Source organism: Pseudorca crassidens, chromosome 2, assembly GCF_039906515.1.
Source record: "Pseudorca crassidens isolate mPseCra1 chromosome 2, mPseCra1.hap1, whole genome shotgun sequence".
NCBI classification, from domain to species: Eukaryota; Metazoa; Chordata; class Mammalia; order Artiodactyla; family Delphinidae; genus Pseudorca; species Pseudorca crassidens.
In genome coordinates this window covers 2,358,630-2,378,266 of record NC_090297.1, presented here as the reverse complement: position 1 = coordinate 2,378,266, position 19,637 = coordinate 2,358,630, and the positions used below count along the sequence as shown (strand labels likewise).

The 19,637-nt window shown below is 57.5% G+C and overlaps 1 protein-coding gene across 4 annotated transcripts; it reads right to left on the bottom strand.

Moving 5' to 3' along the window:
- Positions 1 to 1,595: 1,595 nt before the first annotated feature.
- On the bottom strand, positions 1,596 to 19,572 carry DFFB (DNA fragmentation factor subunit beta). 4 transcript variants are annotated; one of them, XR_010938877.1, is made up of 8 exons: positions 19,336 to 19,572; positions 16,955 to 17,081; positions 13,736 to 13,924; positions 12,815 to 12,894; positions 10,451 to 10,621; positions 9,103 to 9,203; positions 5,385 to 5,777; positions 2,628 to 2,766 (listed from the first exon to the last, which is right to left on the bottom strand). XR_010938877.1 is itself a non-coding variant. In XM_067718032.1 (7 exons), exons 1-7 carry the CDS (start codon positions 19,456 to 19,458, stop codon positions 2,532 to 2,534), a joined length of 1,026 nt encoding a protein of 341 aa, XP_067574133.1. In that variant the 5' UTR covers positions 19,459 to 19,572; the 3' UTR covers positions 1,596 to 2,531. The 4 variants fall into 4 exon arrangements, 3 of the variants coding, with proteins under 3 accessions (XP_067574133.1, XP_067574139.1, XP_067574150.1); XM_067718032.1 differs by lacking the exon at positions 5,385 to 5,777 and having other exon boundaries at positions 1,596 to 2,766; XM_067718038.1 differs by having other exon boundaries at positions 2,625 to 5,777.
- Positions 19,573 to 19,637: the final 65 nt, after the last annotated feature.

Here is a 19,637-nt window from a genome sequence, read left to right as displayed (position 1 = left end):
GATTTCAGGGGATTTTGTCTTTCCCCTACACTGGCTCCCGGGAGAAGCATCAACCTGAATCACAGCCCACCTGCAAGACAGACACGTCGGCATGTTCCCACCAAGATGCGAAATGTAAACCTCACTCCTGGATGCCTGAGCCCCGCTGGCTTGCGGTCCGCGTGGAGCCTGGAGCGGTTCCTCCCCAGCCGCCCAGGTTGCTGAGGTAAACCGCAGGAAGCTCCCCACGTGTTCCAGGCCTTTTTCTAACCGATGACGGACAGTGTGGTGGGCCATCGTCCCGCCCACCCGCCTCCCCGGCGCCAGCTGGCTCCACTGAGTTGCAGCTCTGGTTTCCAGTGGCAACTGGAGGATCACGTTGAGAGCAGGGAACGCGCCCAGTGGAACCTGCTGGGTGTTGAAGGTGGCCAGGGTGGGCAAGTCCATGTCCCTGATGGTTACTCCCGAGAGTGAGACATTACCAAAAGAAAACACCAGGTGTCCCCGTAAAGAGGCGGCTGGGACCAGGGCGGCGCATCTGGGGAACCTGTTCTGTGCCCACGCGTGCAAGGACAGTGCAAAGAAAACACGTCGTGAGGCCAGCCCAGGGTGACGTGAGCAAGACAGATGGAATGCAGATCAGGCCTGGGGGACGAAATAAAGTTTCAAAAAGCATATTAAAACCGTGTTAAAATTGCTCTAATTGGGAATACTCCAAGGATGTGTTCTGCCAGCATTTAAAATGAACACCCGACCCACAGGCCAGGCCATGTGACACATGCAGATTTTTAGAAACACTTCCTACGTAAAATGACCTACTGGTGCCAGAGCAGTAGGGGTGTGGGGTGCGTCCTGCGAGCATTCCTGCGACTATGTCGACTGCCATCGACCGCTCATCCCGCTTCCTTGCGCACGTCTGTGCAGGGGACCTAGGACCGGCCTCAGGCACGACAGTTCTCAGAGCTCACAGGACTCGGGAAAGCAATTCAATTTTAATCTTGGTCACCCCGATTAAAATTAGCAGAGGGAAAAGGTGCACGGGGCCAAGGCCAGGAGAGACCGGCACAAGCTTCCGGACACTCTCCCGGCAGTCACACCGAGGCGGCACGATGTGGGCAGCAGAAGCCCTGACCAGTCAGCTCTTGGGGAGGCCTGGTGCCCGGGCAGCCCTGCGCAACCAGAGGCCGGGGGCGGGGGAAGGAAGGGGTCCTTATGACAACTCTGCTGAGTTGCCCTCCAGAAACATGTCACGAAGAGGTTGTAACAGGCGCACTCCAGCAGCAGAGAGCAGGCAGCCCTGCCCTGGACATGCAGCCGCGGAGCTGGAGGGACGGGGTGGGGGCCACTGGGCCTGGTCCGGCCTTCTTACTGCACAGATGGGACCCACCACGCTCCGGGGTGTCCAGCCTATCCCACGTCCCCACTTCCCAGCACACTAGATCAGTGCCATGAACTGAAACAGCACTTTCAAATCCCACACTGAACTGGCACCTTCTAAAATATGTGTATATTTCAGTGATGAAGATAGAATGATTTGGGTCAGCTTCTTAAAAGTCATTGGCTCATTTTTTTCCTCATTTTCATCATTCTCAATGAGGGCAAACTTTTTTGACGTGTCTATTTTTAAAAAATCTTTATTGCTTTCGTGATTATACAGTACATGTAAAAATTCAAGTATTATAAAATGTGACTTTAAAAAGTAAATTTAAAAAAATTATGAAATAAATGCTTATTTCAAAAACTTCAAGTATTATAAAATGCATGATTTAGAAAATTAGTCCTTTGTGACCCAGTCACCCCACCCCACCCCCCAGGTTTCCTGCTCTTCACACACAGTGACGGTCTCTGCATGACCGGCACATACGTGTGATACACACCCGTGTCACACTGGGCATGGCCGAGCCACCTGCCTGCCTCGTGCACTTAACAGCCAGCTTCCCACTTCTCACATAAATGCCCGAAACTGTTACAGAGTAGATGTGTCAGGTTGAGTCATGAAATTAATGCTATCTATCTGACCATTTTGGACCCATAGAAACACCAATTGCCTATGGGTCAGCAGAATGCCACAAGCAGCCCCACGGACATTTGGAGGGTTTCCCACTTTCTGCAGTTAGAAATAATACAGCAGTGAATATCCTTGTATTTTACCCCAAAAGGGTCACGACTCTTTCGAGCATTTAGAAGAGACCAGAGGACAGAGCACTGCGTTTGCCTGGGGCGTGCGTGGAGGCCCAGAGGAGCTGAGGGCTCACACAAGCTCCCTGAAGCCCGAGTGGCCAGGCGAGAGGGGAGCCGCCTGGCTGGGGACACCGCACGCACACATGGGTGAAGCTGGAGGGAGGCCACTCCTGAGCCTGGGTGTCCCGGGAGCCACCAGCATCGTCCTCTGGCAGCTGGGCTTGCAGAGGTCAGGAGACAGCTTCAGAAATGTGCTCAAACCAGAATCTGTAGGAAGATTTTTTTCAAGTGTTTTCCGGGAATATTGGAGTGGCCAAAAAAACAAAAAAAGGAGCACCTGTTGGAAGGATGCACGTGCTGTCCGGGCTGCATCACGGGCGCTGGCGAGCACGCCGCTTCCTCCGGGGCACCGCCGGCGCTCGGTAGATCCTGCTGGGGTCACAGAGGAGTTTGTGGGTGGTCTTCTTGTGGCAGGCGATGTGGACTAACTTGAGGTTCTCAGAGGTGAAGAGCAGGCGGTAGAAGTACTTCCAGTCCACTTCTCTCCCCTCGGCGTCGTGGATGGCCGCGGCCAGCGTGGGGACGACCGTGCGCTTCTTTTCTATCCTGCAAAGCAAGGTTAGAGACGCCGTCTCTGCTGTCCAATTTGTCACAATACCCCAGGCACCTGCCAGGCCTCCTTTTCTGTTAAACCACAGAGATGGTTGAATGTGGTGTCTACTCGGCTGAGACATCCATGAAGGTTTGGCGGCTTCCAGGAGAGACAGGCGGAGATGGTTAAACTCGGCAGAGGACCTGCACTCAGGCCGTCCCAGACAGAGCAGGGCGGGCGCTGAAACGGGCTCACCCTGTGGCCATCGAACAAGCACTGGGGACATCCCTCCACAGGCTGGCGGGGGTGCAGCGCCGCACGCGGCCACGCCCGCCGGGCCAGCCAGCCTGGCAGAGCCTGATGCCGGCCACCCGGGCTTCTCACATTTTACAAGTAGATGGGGGACTTCCCTGGCGGTCCAGTGGTTAGGACTCGGCGCTCTCACTGCTGAGGGTGCGAGTTCAATCCCTGGTCGGGGAACTAAGATCCCACAAACTGCGTGGCACAGCCAAATTAAATAAGTAAATAAAAGTAGGTAGCGCGTACCTTTTTAAATACTGAAAAGTACACAGAGAAAAATGAGAGCCAACCGTAGTCCCATCACACTCACTCACCAACAACTTGGCTTCCTTGGTTCACACTTTGGCTATGTGCAGACTTAGCAATTACCTGATACTGTACGAACGTTTTTAAAGAGAATCTTACAAATGAAGCTAAAGTCACCTCCAGCTGCAGCCTTCGCTCTCATTTCCCGCCTTCCCTTCCCAGAGACGATCTCTATTAAGGGTCTGACATGTGTCTTTCCAAAGTTCATCCTGTACTTTTATACGCATATGTGTGTCCATTTAAAACAATCGTGATGTTATCTTTGTGTAAACTGCTTTCACTTATAAGCAACAGTTCAAAAGACCTAAGTAACCAGCCTAGAAGCCTGTAAACTTGACAAGATGGAATTGGAAACAGCACAGCTCGGGGGGCTGGTGGCAAATAGACCGGCATAGAATCCTGTCCCCCACGACACAGAAAAGGTGAGTAACAATAAATAAGTATCTGAGAGTAAAAGAAAGAAGGCGGCTCCCCTCTGCAGACACAGAAACCAATGCTGGACCACAGGACTGAGCTACACTCCACAGCTCAACAGGGTTCCGGTCCTGATGGAGGCCCCAGGGGCCCTCAAGAGCCAGGAGGAGTGGGCCGAGATTCCCACCCCAGCCATTAGGGGAGGAACAGGTGCTGCTGGGGGTCCAGGGCTTTGTGAGGGGAAGGAAAAGCCTCTGCATCAATTACCAACTGCTGCATAACCAGCCCCCCAAAACCTAGCGGTTCTGTGGGTTGGCCTGGCCCAGTCACGGGGCTGCACTCTGCTAGGGGGTTAGCCAGGGGCTGGCCCTTCTCCCCGCAAGGTCTTTCATCCTCCACGAGGCCAAGTCAGGCTCCCCGGCGTGGTGAATGTGCGAGCCCTTGCCAGGCACCCCCAGGTTCCTGTCTGCTTGATGCAGTGGGGGGACGAGGTAAGGACACCCGGCAGGTGCTGGTCACAGGGCACCACTAGTGTGACCGTCCTCCAGTCACGCGGAAAACCAGGACCATCAGCCCACCTCTCACACATCCAACTTTACGCTGCATGTGGTAGGGAACCCGCGAGCAAGGAAAGCCCCCTGAAAGCCCCGGGCACCTGGTGGAAACATGCAGAACCGCTCGGTGGGGACACCCGGGCCATCTGCAGACACCTCCCACCGAGGACGAACTCATGGCCCAGACACACGCAAAGCACAAGGAATGCACTGCAATGCACAGAAGGATGCAGCCAACGGTGGCGCCCCCAGTACCCCCAGGGATCTTAACACAGACCACTCCCTCTGCCGCCAACTGCAGAGCTCAGGGCCCCGAGAACACCCTCAGGGTCCACAGTTCGCTGAAAGGACTCGGAAGGCCCCGAGAGCCTTCACACTTACAGTTTACAGCCACGAAAGCATGCAAATTAAAATCATCCAAGGTTAGGGACACACAGGGCGGGGCGTCCAGGGCAGCTCTGGCCGTCCCCTCCCCAGGGAGTCATGGACAGTGCTCCCAGCAGTGGTGGTGACAACACACGTGGAGAATCAGCAGACAGGGTCGCTCCCTGAGCCTCGGCACCCAGAGTCTTTACTGGGGCTCTGCCCTGTGGGCACAGCTGACCACCCACAGGCTGACCTCATCCCCAGCGCCCCCAGAGGGCAAGCTGAAACCACGAGACCCAAACCCCCCACCTTGGTCACACTGTTAGGCTGTCCAGTGAGCCCCAGGGAAACAGAGACACTAGCAGGCAGGACACTCCGAGGGCTCAGAGGTGACCTCCCAGGGGTCAGGGGCAAAGGCCAGACCTCTCTTTGCACACAACCATAAAATAAGTGTATTTAAACTAAAAAATAAAAATGAAAGCAGACTGGCATGAAGAGGCGTGTTTTTTAAAAATAACCCAAAAGCACTTGTAGAAGGGAAATACGTACTCAATGCTGAATGCACAGGCTGAATGCATCAGAGCTGAAGAGAGAATGTGTGAACTGAACGTACAGGAAGTGTGTCAGCTCGGACCACCGCAACAAGACACCATAGACTGGGCGGCGTAAACAGTAGAAATCAGTTTTCTCACCGTTCTGCAGGCTGGGATTCTGAGATCAGAGGGCCAGCGTGGTCGGGTTCTGGTGAGAAGTGTCTTCCTGGCTCGCAGACGGCTGCCCCCTCGCTGCGTCCTCACATGGTGGAGAGCAAGCCCTCTCTTCTTATGAGACCACAGTCCTATCAGATCAGTCCTATCAGATCCTCCCTTCCAACCTCATTTACGCTTAATCACCTCCTGAAGAGCCTATCCCCAGACACAGCCACCCTGGGGTTAGGGCTTCAGCACATGAATTTGGGGGACACAGTTCAGTCTGTGGCAGGAAGTCCCCGGGAAAGGGAATGTGTAAGAGCAGATGCAGCACAAGGAGGATGGAGGAGCTGGTCCAGGTACGTGAGGGGGAGTCAGAGAATCAACGCTGAAGAGCTTCCCAAAATTAAAGACAGACACATCTTCAGAGCAGAGAATACAAGTCCCGGTCAGAATTTAAAATGGAGATCTGTACTAGATACGCATCGTTTTCAAAGAGAAAGGGAAAGTCTAAAGCTGCCACAGAAAAGGCAGAGGAGACTGACGGCAGCCTTGTGAACAGACGCCAGAAGATGAGGTGTCATGTCTCCAAAGCACTGCGGGCCAAGTGGCCGCCGGCCTGGGGTCACGTCAGCTCAACAAGCGCTCAGGGCCTTTCTGCGACCCCCGGGCCCTCATCATCAGGGAGTGAGGCTGAGTGCCATGTGATCTGTGGGTGAGCGCAATCGAGGACCGACCCCGGGAACACGCCCCCACGCGCAGGGCTCACGGCGAGCAGAGGGGGTGACACCAAGGTGACTCCACGGGGCCTGGGGGCAAGGGGGACACAATTCTGCTTCCGATGCGCTTCTCTCAGGGGCCCCACTAAGGGAACACAAGCAGACATCTATTTCCCAAACCACCGAAGGGTGGGGTGATGGGCAACGGAAAAGGAAAACTCGGTTAAACACACAGAAAGCACAAAGGAGACCCAAAAGGGAAGGACCGGAACGGTGACTGGGAACCCAGAATAGAGGGCTGAAGAAGTCCAAACACATTTCCTATTCATTCCACCAACACTGGCCACAGTGGCCAGACGCTGTCCTGGCTGCAGAAAGGCGCTGGGGACGTGCCAACACCACTGACCTGGCAGAGCGCGATGCTGATGGGGAGCACGGCCATCACCACACGGGCAGAGGACGGCAGCCGTCAGCTCTGATGGGACCATCTCGGACCCCATGGGAATAAGAGCAAGTGGGACACTCACCCAAACCCGGAGACATGTCAGAGTCGACAAGAAAGGGGCGGAAAGACGGCAGAGCAGCTTAAATCCAGCCACGCAGATCTGAGGCCGCTCGCACTCACGCCCCCGCCACTGAGGCTCAGAGGAGGCGTGAGTGACCACAGCCGCGAGCGGGCACCAGGAGAGGCAACTAGGAACCTGGCGGCAACTGAAAACAAATGCCCACTTCTAACCAGTTCACGGAGCAGGGATAACATCACGACGGAAATGACAGAATCCTTACCCCTGAATATCAGTAAAATTACCGAACGCACAGGTGGTAGCTAAAGCTGAAACTGATAGCCTGAAATGTACATGTCAGAAAACAGGAGAGATGCAAATTAACTGATAAGCAAGAAGAAACCCAAAAAAGTAGAAAGAAGGGATACAAAATAAAAGGCAAATGAATGAAGTTAAGGAAAAGGCCGAGGATGGTTTTGAAAAGAGGGAGGGAAGCGCTGATCCCAGACAGGAAGACTTCTCGCAACACCGGGTATTGGAGGAGGCGCCCTTAGCCCTCGGGGAACAGGACCCCTGCCCCGCCGCCCAGCCCACACGCCCGGAACTCAGGCGTGGAACATCCTCCCAGGACAGGCTGCACCCCCGTACGTGCACCCCTAAGCCTGCACATGCGCGGTGCAGCCCTTGTGGTGTGAGGGGGCCCGAGGGGTGAGAGAAGAGGGCAGGCTGTGGACTGCAGGCCACTGCGGCCACGTCCCGGAGCCCTGAGAAGTCCGCCGCCTGGGACCAGGAACCTGGCCTGGGCCGCGGTGACACAGTCCAAGGGGGAGGACAGCACGTGCTGTACTGACAGTTTGTTACTCTTTAGTGTTTAACTATTTAAACACGTGGCTTGTGGCTTCAGCCCCATCAGAGTCGGGGTGGGCCTGTGGCCACGTCTCAGGGAAACAATCAGACCAGTGTTTTCAAACCCCCGCTGCCTGCTGTCAAAACCACATTTGAAATTAAAAGCCAGTACGTGTATCTATGTGGACGTATGTGTATTTAGAAGAAGAGCGGCAGTGTAACTGGCACGTTTCAGGAGACATGACTCAGGGTCTGGCGTGCACACTGCTGCTTCATCCGTGTTCTCTTCTAGGCCGGCCTGTTTCCCTCCTTAGATGCTGGCGGTGTGGCCCCTAGTGGGCCGTGAAAACACAGGAGCAGACAGATGGCATGGAGCCCAGAGATCATCTTGGGGTGCTCAGGCAGGTAAGAAACAGCACAGCCAACCAGTAGAGAAAAACTAGGGTATCTTCATGATATAGGAAGGGAAGGATTTCACACAAAAAAGAAGAGCTACATCTCAGTACACTGGAATTTAAACCCGTGACGATCAAAGACATCCCAGAAGCGAAAGACAAGCCCAAACTGTAAAAACATACCTGTAACACAAAGAGCCACCAAAGAATCAGTAACCAGGACGTGTAAAGAATTCTTACAAATTAATTAGAAAACCAAAGCCCAGTAAAAACTGAGCAGAGGAAGCAAGAGCCACTTCACAGAACACAAGTGGCCAATAAACACACGGACGTTCAACCTTCCTAGTAATCAGGCAAATGAATTACAACAGGAGAATCTCTTTCTCGCCCATCAGACTGGGAGAACGCAAAAAGAGTACTGATACCAAGAGGTGGTGAAGCCTGGGGCGCGTGAACTCACAGCCAGTGAGGGTGTCGGTGGGACCACCCTGGAGAGCAACCCGGCAACACGCAGGACGGGAGACAGGGGACGTTAGCAGCCAGCACCCGACGCAGGCAAAAATCCACGTGTAACTTTACAGGAGGCCCTCTGCGTGCAGGGTTCCTTCGTATCCGCGGCTCGGTATCCGCAGAGTCAACCGATGTGGATGGAGCAGTACTCTAATATTTCGTACTGAAAACTCCACGTATAAGTGCAGCCACGCAGTTCAAACCCCACGTTGTTCAGGGGTCAACAAGAAAAGCATCTCAGTGAAAATAATAAAATTTTCCATTTCTGCCCTTGTTTTTAGAATGAGCTAATACACACATAAAATGATCCTGCCAGCCAAGACCTGCTAACCCTGGTTGAAGCAGGAAACGCCCTACACGTCACAACGCAGAGCTCCCACTCCCTGGGCGAGGCAGGGACCCCACACAGGGTGCCCGTGCCACACCGACCGGGCCCGCAGCTGCCGACCACTGCCTCCGCCCACAGGTGGGCGCTGGCGGTGGGAGGGGACGCGCGGGGTTGCACAGGTGCAGACGGGGATGTGAGCCCACCGCGCTGAGTGACACCCGCCACGCAGCCCAGGAGCGTCAGCACCGCACGATCCCGGCAACCCCTTCCACGCCACACGCCCACGACGTCTGTGGGTCCGTGACACGTGCGCTGGGCGCGTGGCGCACCAGGCAGCCCGCCAGCCGCGGAGGCCGGGCAGCGCCAGGTCGCAGGTGCACTCCGGGTCTGTGGTTGTGGCCTTCAGCCCCACGCACTCACACGTGGTCCAGGTTCCAGGTGCTAAAGAGGACGCGGCTCTCCCTGTTGCTGTAGGGGTTGATGGAGTGTCTGGAAGCACAGTCGTCCACGTCAAAGGGACCCTGGGCCGAAAGAGAGAAGGTAAAGGCCACGAAGCCAAGGAGCATCTCACTGCCGCTCCGCCCGCGACAGAGGCACCCCTTGGCGGGGCCAGGCCCCTATAAAGAGTCTGTTCAGGAGGTAAAGCATCCTGCCCTGGAACGGCACCCCATTCCCTCATGACCCCGGGGTGATGCTCTGCGGCTGCGAAGGGGACAAGTGAGCCTATTGGCCGTTTGGGGCGCCAGCTTTCCCCATGCTGCTCCCATCACACGACTGCTCCCCTCCTGTCTCCTCCACGGCTTCCCGGCATTTCCCTGAGACCCTGCACAGGCTGGGCCTCGGAGACGTGCGAAAACATCTCCTCCTCCCTGAAGCCCCCAGCCCCACTCCGGCCCCCGAGGGCCCTCACAGCCGCCCCGCAGGAAGCCTACCGCCCGACTCGCTTAGAGGCCTTTGACCCAGAGCCTGCCCAGGCCGGGGTGAAGGGTCTGGTCTCTGTCTCCGCCACACACACTGCCAGGCTCCAGGCGCACCCCCCCGGGAGGGAGAGGTCGGCTGTGTGTGAGGTGTGACGCGAAGCCAGCTGGGAAGGAACGGCGTTTGGATGTTCAGGGCCCGTCACGCGTGGGAGGGGCTGCCCGGTGGGGACAGAGGCATGGGGGCCTATGGGAGGGAGGCCGCGCCCACCCCTGCCCACTCTGGGCCCAGCGCCAGCGGCAGGAGTGGATTTTACTGGAAGTGCAACGTACAGCTTGCAAAGCGCAAGATGTGCCCTTAGCTGTCTCCACAGCTCAGAATGCTGCTTCCAGCTGATGCCACCCACCACGGTGCCAAGCTCAGCCAGAGCCCGAAATGCCACATCCGGCCACCACCCTGCAATCCTGATGCTCTCTCATCCAGGATTTCCCAGGGGAGCAAAACACGCATCAGCCACCCAAACGAATGCCATCCCTCCTCTCACACCAGGGTGGGGTCTCGGCTCACGAGCAGTTGTGTCCTGCCGCCCGCGCCCGCCAAAGCGGTTCTCAAGTGAGGGCCCTGAACCAGCATCACTGTGGCACGTGTCAGAAATGCAGGCTCTCAGGCCTCACCAGAGCTGCTGCAACAGAGGCCCCGGGAGGGGCCCAGGGGGCTCACGAGCCCTCCAGGGGGTTCTGACACCACTGACGTCTGGGAGCCACTGGCTGAGACCCTCCCTCACCCCGAGAGCTGCCCCAGCTCACCAGGCCCTGGCCAGGGTGGCCCCGGGCACGCGCTTGTAGCTCACCTGGCAGGAGAACCAGCCTTCGGGCGTGCAGAGCCGGCGGCCAGCCTTTGCCCCCCTGTCGAAGTAGCTGCTGTTGTAGCGGGCGGCCTGGAGCTTCTGACACATGGCACCCACGACCCGCAGGTACTCTTCCCGAGCCTCCGTCACAACCAGGGACGCGCCAGACGTCACCTAGAAGAGGCAGGGGCACCGCTGGACGCGGGCCATGCGCCCGAAAGCCCACCGCCGCCGGGGTCCCGGTCCACCAACACCACAGCCCTCAGAGTCCCGCCCCCTGGGGTCCCAGCGCGGCCCCGAGGTCAGGATCCGGGCCCCGCCCCCTGGGGTTCCAGCACAGCCCGGAGGTCGGGGGTCTGGCCCCCGCCCCCTGGGGTCCCAGCATGGCCCCGAGGTCGGGGATCCAGCCCCCGCCCCCTGGGGTCCCAGCGTGGCCCCGAGGTCGGGGATCCGGCCCCCGCCCCCTGGGGTCCCAGCACAGCCCGGAGGTCGGGGGTCTGGCCCCCGCCCCCTGGGGTCCCGGCATGGCCCCGAGGTCGGGGATCCGGCCCCCGCCCCCTGGGGTCCCGGCACGGCCCAGAGGTCTGGGGGTCTGAGCTCACACCGACTGTGCCTGTCTGACGCTGGGAAATTTCTCTGGGCCCGTGAGATGGAGCTTTGGTCACAATCAGATAAGAACTCAAGCTCCAGGCATCCTGGCCGCCCTGTCTCCCAAGCACTGCCCACTGCTTTGAAACCCGAGAGGAAGCGTGCAGGTGAGGAGTGACCAGCGCACTGCCGCCCACTGGGGCGCAGGTGGAGAGTCGCACCCATGGGCACAGCTGGGCCCACAATGAGCGCTGGGCAGAAGCAAGGAGACCGCCTGGCCCAGTGGGAGTGACAGCAGGGCAGCAGATGGGTCATCACCGGACAGGGGGCTGCATCCAGCAGGGGCTGGGAATGATGCCCTGGAGATGCCCACCCGCCAGCGCGGGGAGCGTGTCCTCAGCAACAGAAGGAGCCTGAGGGTGGCCACTTTCAGGCAGAGATGGGGGCAGGGGGAGAGGGGGATCTGGACCAGGCCCCAGGACCTCAGACACCCCAGTCCTGAGGTTTCCTTCTGTGTAACGGGATCTCAACAGAGCACGTGTGGGCAGTTCTGCGGCACCAACGTGCAGCCAGGCGCAGGTGAGGGGTGCGGGGGGCGGGTGTCTGCAAAGGACGAACAAGACGCCCCACGGCTGACGTCCAGCCACGCAGCACAGGGGCAATGGTGCCCACGGGCCTCTGCGGGGAGCGCCCAGCCCACCCCCAGGCTCCAGCGCCAGTTCTCTGAGGAGCTGGCACAGAGGGCAGAGCCTGAGGGCCCTTGCCTGCCGCTGCCCCCAAACCCACCCCCTGCCGCCTGTCCTCCCATGAAGGGTGGAGGAGATCTGCCCAGAACCCAGCCTCAGGGGCCAGTCAAGCACCCAGGTTATCCTCCAGAGAGGGGGCAACGCACCCCCAAAGCACCACGGGCACCAGTCCCCTCCACGGCCTGCCCTGCTGAAGGTCGTCTGTCAGCTGGGTCACCTCCCTGCTGAAAAGGAGCGGGACAGAGTGCACTGGGCCCGAGGACCCATTTCTCCTCGGAGGTGAAGTGCGTCTCCATCGGAGACTTTCGGCTCTCAACCTGTATCAGCCTGTATCAGCCTGCTTCTCACACCTCCCGGAGGGGAGCCCAGAGTCAGAGCCTGGACCCACCACGACTCGGAGCCCCTGCTGCTGCTTCTTGGAGGTCAGACAGCTGCGCCTCGCACAGACGGGAAAGTCAACGGCAGCGCTGGGGACAGAAGAGCAGCTGCCCCTCCCCACCCACCGTGTGGGCGTCCATCCAAGCTAATGGTGGACGGAGACGGCTACTTGGGATGAGTTCACGTCGAAACTGAACCGCCCAACAGATGAAGGCGTTCAAAGGTGGGTTCACTACTCACAGCCCGTAGGGAGAGTTCACGCAGACTGCAGGGAGGCAAAGTCTGCAACCCCGGACCCAGCTTGAGCTCTGACAAGTGGAAGCCAGATGTCGGCCGTGCAGGGGGCTCTCCGGGCAAGCGGCCCATCCATTGCTGGCTCACGTCCACCTGCACCCAGACTGGCATCCACAGCAGCACCTGCCCCTGAACCTGCACCCATGCCAGCACCCACCCCAGCACTTACACCAGCACCTGCACCTGAACCTGCACCCACGCCAGCACCCATCCCAGCACTTATACCAGCACCTGCACCTGAACCTGCACCCACGCCAGCCTGTGCGCTCCTCCAACATCCATGCTGGCCCTGGAGCAGAGTCCCAACAGCAGAGCCCGCTTCCAAACCCACCTGGCACACCCAGCATCAGTGTGGACCTACCTCTCTCAGGTAGCTCCGGATCCGGCTCTCACAGCTGTATCTCAGGTAGCCAGACTTGTTCCTAAACCGGGACTCCAAACCTGCCGGAAGGAGAGACAAGACGCCTGGAGCCCAGGGCCCGTGCTCTCCCAGGAGGGGCGGAAGGTGAGGGCCGTTTTGCTCAGCTCCATCTAGAGACGTTCTAATGGGGACCTGCACGCTATCCCTGGATTTTGTTCATTTGTGGAGAAGTCTGGTCCACCAGCACGGAGCATCTCAGAGGCCACCGAGGGGCTCCTGCCTGGTGGCACCTCCAAGCCCCTTTCCCAAGAGGGCTGCAGTCGCTCAGGGCTCCCTCCGCCTGGCTTGAGAGGCCAGTCAAAAAGGTGGAAGCAGCCCAGGTGAATGGATAAAGAAGATGTGGTCCACCCAGGTGATGGAATATCACGCAGCCTCAAAGAGGAAGGGAATCCTGACACCTGCTTCCACATGGATGAACCATGGACACATTAAATGCTGAGACGCCGATCCCACTCGTACGAGGCCCCTGGAGGAGTCAGAATCACAGGGGCAGGAAGAAGGCTGGGGGCCACGGCTGCAGAGGGTGGGGAGCGATGTTCAGTGTGGGCAGAGCTTCAGTTTGGGAAGATGAAAATGTCTGAGGACAGATGGTGGTGACGCTGCACAACAACGGGAAGATATTTAATGCCAGCGAACTATATGCCTGAAAACGGTAAAGACGGTGAATTTTACCTTATGCCTACTTGACCACAATTGAAAATTAAATAAAAATAAAACGGCCAGTCCCAGGGCTGCCTGGCCCCTGGCCCCGTGCTTGGGGAGCCCCTGGTATGGGAACTGACACAGATCCCATGTCCCAGCAAGCTGGCCCGGAGGAAGCACTCCCCACCCGCTCCCTCCAGGCCCAAATCCGTGAGGCACCTTCGAACCACGGCGCGTCCTCGGCCCTGGTCTCGGCTGCGATGTTCTCGCTGACGGTGCCCAGCAGGTCGGCCAGGAGCTTCTGACGCAGCGGGGCCCGCTCGTCCGACAGCAGCTGTCGGGCGGCCTGGATAAGCTCTGCGTGCGGCTCCTGGAACACGCTCAGGAAGCGGCTGATGTCACTCACGTCTGCCACCAAAGGGAACAGAGAGGCCACCAGGCTTTGGAGCACTGCCTCGGGGAGACCACCTCCTCCCCCAGGACCAGCCAGACCCCTGCCCCGACAGTCACCAGCCCAGGGTTCCGGGCCTTAGGCCTGGCTGCCCGCGCCCGGCTGGTGTGAGGACAGACAGGGAGGACACGGGACGCAGTTTGGAAAACGAAAGCCACCCAAGCGAGTTGCCGCCCTTCCCCTCAGCCTTCCTTCCTCCAAGTGAAATCACCTCGTCTTGGGACCTCCCTCGAGACCTCTCACACTCCAGGTTCGTCCCTTCACTGTCCTGCTGGCTCCCGGGGCCTTTCCGCTCACACCCGAAAGCCGCAAGCCCTCCGAGCAGGCACTTGGGACCGAGGGCTTCACAGCGTCCTACAAACAGAAGTCCAGACGCACGCGAGGAACAGGCCGCACGGTCCCGAGGGTCGTTCCAGGGATATGGGGCCACTCAGGGTCCAAACATCAATCAGTGTGATCCACCCTCAACAGGCTAACCAAGAAAAGTCACATGATCATAGCAACTGGCACAGAAAGACAGAGAAAACCTTCAAGACCTAAAGCTTCGTGAAAAGGTCTCAGACTGAACACCAAAGCCATACGCGGAGAAGGATAAAAAGGGACAAGTTGGATTTCATCAAAATTAAAAATTTTACTCCATGAAAGACGCGGTTAAGAGAACGAAAAGACAAGCCGCAGGGACTTCCCTGGTGGCGCAGTGGTTAAGAATCCGCCTGCCAATGCAGGGGACACGGGTTCGAGCCCTGGTCCGGGAAGATCCCACACGCTGCGGAGCAACTAAGCCCGTGTGCCACAACTACTGAGCCTGTGCTCTATAGCCCGCAAGCCCCAACTACTGGGCCTGCGCTCTATAGCCCGCGCGCCACAACTACTGAGCCTGAGCTCTAGAGCCGGCACGCCACAACTACCGAGCCTGCGCTCTAGAGCCTGCACGCCACAACTACTGAGCCTGCGCTCTAGAGCCCGTGCACCACAACTACTGAGCCCAAGTGCCGCAACTACTGAAGCCTGTGCCCCTAGAGCCCATGCTCCACAACAAGAGAAGCCCCCGCAAGGAGAAGCCCGCACACCGCAACAAAGAGTAGCCCCCGCTCATCACAACTAGAGAGAGCCCGCACACAGCAACGAAGACCCAACGCAGCCAAAAAAGATTAATAAAATAAATAAATTTATTTAAAAAAAATCACATATACTCTTTGGCTCAGCAATTCTACTCCTAGGAATCCTTCTCACAGAAATAAAAGCATAATGGTCATAAGAACATATTTATAAAAAAAAAAAGACAAGCTGCAGACTGGGAGAAAAGATCAGTGTCAACAACACATCTGACAAAGACTCATCCAGAATATATTAGGAAAAAACTCACAAAACTCAACCGTAAAAAACACCCCATTAGACAATGGACAAAAGACACTTCACAGGAAGGTTTACAGATGGTAAATCAGCCCAGGAGAAGATGGTCAACACCATCCGTCGGGAGGGAAATGCAAGTCCAGACACCATCGCACACCCACCAGAACGGCTAAAGTGAAAAGAGCGACAATGCCAAGAGCTGGAGAGGCCGTTCTCGTCCCTGCTGTGGAGGTAAGATGGGACCGCAGCTCTGGAAAGCGGCGTGCAGTTCCTTTTCTTTTCTTTTTTAACAACTTTATTGAGACTTAATTCTCTAGAAGTACAAGGAGGACAGCTGCTTGCCACTAGGAGCGCACAGCAGACATGTCACCTTCACTGCTGACAGCAGCGTCCCAACCGAGGGGCGAGGCCACACCTGCACTGCTCTCAGGCTTCTCTCTCCGCCCTTTCGGCAGAGGAGGTAGGACAACCTCGGTTCTCAGAGCTCCACTTCCTTCCCCAGGCACCAGAAACATCTCCTGAAATGGAAGCCCCTTTGCACAAGGGCCAGACGACCCTCCCAGGGAAAGGGCACACACCTGGCCACCGGCCTATGGCTCCAGAGTATCACTTGTCATCCAGCACAGACCCCCCCAAAGAACCAACTCCAAGAGCACCTGCTCCAATAAGGCAGCCCCGACAGGAGCCTAAGGACGGTGTGTCCGCAAACCCGACAGAGACCAGACACTGAGCACAGCATCAGCCACCAGCCCATCCCTGAGACAGTTGATAAAAGAAATGTTTACATATTGAGATGCAGGGACGTTGTTCTGGCTTCCACATGAGTTAACGTGCATTTGATGCTAACTAAAACAGCCTTTTTGTGGCTGATCAAACATACACTGCACATCTGCTTTAATTATTAAAGAAAAGGGCGCACTGACCAGAAGTAAAGAACATCCATGTTAAAGATAAAAATTAATGCCCCTCTTCCTGGGACACCAATGCTGGTTACTCCTTCGATCGTAAAGCTCCCTCCCAGGTGCCAAGCCCATGCTGACTCGCTGTGTACGTGCTGGTCTGGTTTTTTTTGAAACCTCGGAGAAATGCATCCCTGCCTTGTTTAAGGGTCTTTGTTCTGACAAGACATAAAACTGTGCTGAAAACCCTGCTTCTCTGGAGCAGTTTCTCAGAGTAACCTGGGAAGAGGGCTTCTGGGCTATAGGCCTCAGTCCGGCTCAGATAAAACTGTTCTGTTCTTATTACTGATTGGTTATTGATTATTTTCCGCAACAAAGTCCAGCAGAACAGGACAGCCTCTCTCTCTGGCTCTGCCTTACCCGCAAAACTGGGCAGGCTCCCACCCGCAGAGCCCTCCCTTCTGCCCTTAGGGGTTACTAGGACACTTCAAATGAATGTAGATAAAACTAAAGGAATTTCTTAAAAAGACACATAGACCAACCAGCTGGACCACTGGCCTCCTGGCCAAGAGGATGGACAACACTGCCATCTGATTCTGCCTCCGGGGCTTCCTCCTTCAGAGCCCAGAGTAAGGGGGACCCCTCCCTCCCGGGGCTGGCACCCCCAGGCAGGCCCTCTGCACCTCCAAAGCCGCACCAGCTTCCCCACAGATCTCCAAGGTCCCCGCCACTTACAACCCTGCCAGGTCTGCCCCGCAGTGAGAAGCACGAGCTCCGAGTCATCGGGGACACTCCAGAAGTAATCTCCAGTCACCTCCGTGCCATCCTCGTAGAGACACAGGGTGGAGCCAGGAACGGGGAGCTGGGAAGAAGAGGGGGAGGGGAGAGCAGGGTGGGATGCTTACTTCCTGGATCTCGGGCGGCCCAGTCTTGGGGTGGCGACCTGAGGTCTTCCCATCTGCAGCCCTCACAGAGAACAAGAAGGAACTACTACGCTGTAAAGAATCCCACTCGAGATGCAGTCTGCACGGACAGAGCACGTCCAAACAAGGGCACCTACTGTAGGTCGTTCTAAGACCTGGAAAGTCATAGAAATACATACACGGTGATAACCGCTTTGCAGGATTCACCACTCGGACCCTTCAAACCGAGCTCCTCCAGGGCACTTTAAAATCCAAGCCTGTGGGCTTCCCTGGTGGCGCAGTGGTTGTGAGTCCGCCTGCCCATGCGGGGGAAACGGGTTCGTGCCCCGGTCCAGGAGGATCCCACATGCCGCGGAGTAGCTGGGCCCGTGGGCCATGGCCGCTGGGCCTGCGCGTCCGCGTCCGGAGCCTGTGCTCCGCGGCGGGAGAGGCCGCGGCGGTGAGAGGCCCGCGTACAGCAAAAAAAAAAAAAGAAAAAAAAAAACCAAGCCTGTTTCCAAAAATGACCCTTGACTGCTTGCACTAAGCCCGTAAACACATCCCCATCAATGAGGCTCATTGCCTGACAGGTGTCAGGACACATCGCCTAGCGCTCGAGTTTCTCCCTGGGCACCAATGAGTTAAGGAGAACATCTTTACTGAGCAGGACCCACCGCCTCTGGCCACGGAAGTGTGATCAGCACACAGGACTCTTAACTTGCTGAGGTTTAGTCCTCTGTTGCTCGACACCAATCAGTTTTACGAATTTTTTTTTACAACTTTATTGGAGTATAATTGCTTTACAATGGTGTGCTAGTTGCTGCTCCATAACAAAGTGAATCAGTTTATACACATACATATGTTCCCATAGCTCTTCCCTCCTGCGTCTCCCTCCCTCCCACCCTCCCTATCCCACCCCTCTAGGTGGTCACAAAGCACCGAGCTGATCTCCCTGTGCTATGCAGCTGCTTCCCACTAGCTACCTATTTTAGGTTTGGTAGTGTATATATGTCCATGCCACTCTCTCACTTTGTCACAGCTTACCCTTCCCCCTCCCCATATCCATTTTTAATAGCAACTCCTCCCCTCTCCCCGACCCCACACATGCACACACAACCCCAGCACTGATCTAAGCCCAGTCGAGAAAATTAATTCAATAAGGGTAAGAACAATGGCTGAAATACCTAGAATATTCGTGCCAAAGGGCTTTTAGAGGCCTCTGAGCCCAACCCTTCATTCTACACCAGGGGAAACCAGGCAGGGAACGGCCTGTGCCCTGGAGCACTTGAGCCTACGAGCACTGGAACCAAGTCCCTGGGTCTCAGGCCAGAGATGTCGTGATGCTCACGGTCAGAAGGGGGAAGTTTCCCAGGCCTCTCTACAAAGTCCCCCTGCTCTGACGGGGCCGAGGAGCCAGAGGAGGAGGTTGGGGGCTACTCCGCAGCACAGGAAATGGGAATTCCCTGGGGCCCAGATGTCTCCCACACTCCCTGGTTTTGAGGCACAAAAGCAGCACCTCCTATTCTCCCTAAATTTCTCCCAAGCGGGTGGGCTCCTAAGCGCTGGGGCAGAGACTTCACTCAGGCCATCTGCTGAGATGCAGCACCAGGCACCAGGACCCAGAAGCCGGGAAGGACCCCAATTCCCCCGCCCCCCGCCTGCAGCCCCCGCACCCGCAGAGGCTGGGCTAAGAGGCTTCCGGCGTAGCTAGACCGGGGTTTAAACACCGGCCTTTCCTCAGTGTCTATGGCACGTTGCTTAGTCGCTCGGTGCCTCAGTTTCCTCATCTTTGAAATGGGGGTGTTAGCGCCCGATTCACAGGGCGACAGGTGGACTCCACGACAGCCCACGTAAGGAGCCAGGATGGAGCCCGAGGTCGGGCACGTGGCCGTCGGCAGTGGTCAGGCTCAGGCTTTCCGCCCTGGGGATATGGACAGTGACCCCTCCCAGCGACTGTCATTACTCGGGGACGCACTGCGGCTCGGTGCAGCCTGAGATCGGCCAGTGTGGACAGTGCAGGACGACGGGCCATCTTCCCAGCTCAAAAAGAGTGCTCTGGGAAGGCTCGCTCAGTCAGACTCGCCCCACCCCACCCCCACCGCCACGCGGCCCGGGGCGCCCGCAAGCAGAGGCCCCCAGCCCATCGGCCCCCAGCTCCTCGGCCCGGGGAGCACCTGCAAGCGGAGGCCCCCCGCCTCCCGGACCCCGGGGCACCTGCAAGTGGAGGCAGCCCTTCCGCAGCACTTCCTCGCAGTTCCTGCCCGCCACCCCAAATTTCTTCTGGTTGTGCAGGGCCCGCAGCTTGAACCTCTTGAGCTTCTGGAGCACCGCAGACATCCTCAGAGGCTCCGGCCCCGCGGGCGGCGCCTACGCGGCGGGCCGCGCCGTGTGTCCGCGCCTGGGGGTTTCCATGAAGGGGAATCAAGGCCCCGCGCCGCCCCCGCCCTCGAAACTACACTACCCAGAAGGCCCGGGAAGCGGCGGCATGACCCCGCCTTGTGCGCAGGCGCCGTTCC

Coding starts and splice junctions, on each gene's coding strand:
- DFFB (XM_067718032.1), bottom strand. CDS start 19,458: ATGTCTGCGGTGCTCCAGAAGCTCAAGAGGTTCAAGCTGCGGGCCCTG. Junction 13,925..16,954: donor GGGGCAGACCTGGCAGGGTT/GTAAGTGGCGGG, acceptor CTTTGGTGGCAG/ACGTGAGTGACATCAGCCGC. Junction 10,622..12,814: donor TCCGGAGCTACCTGAGAGAG/GTAGGTCCACAC, acceptor TGCCTCTTCTAG/GTGACGTCTGGCGCGTCCCT.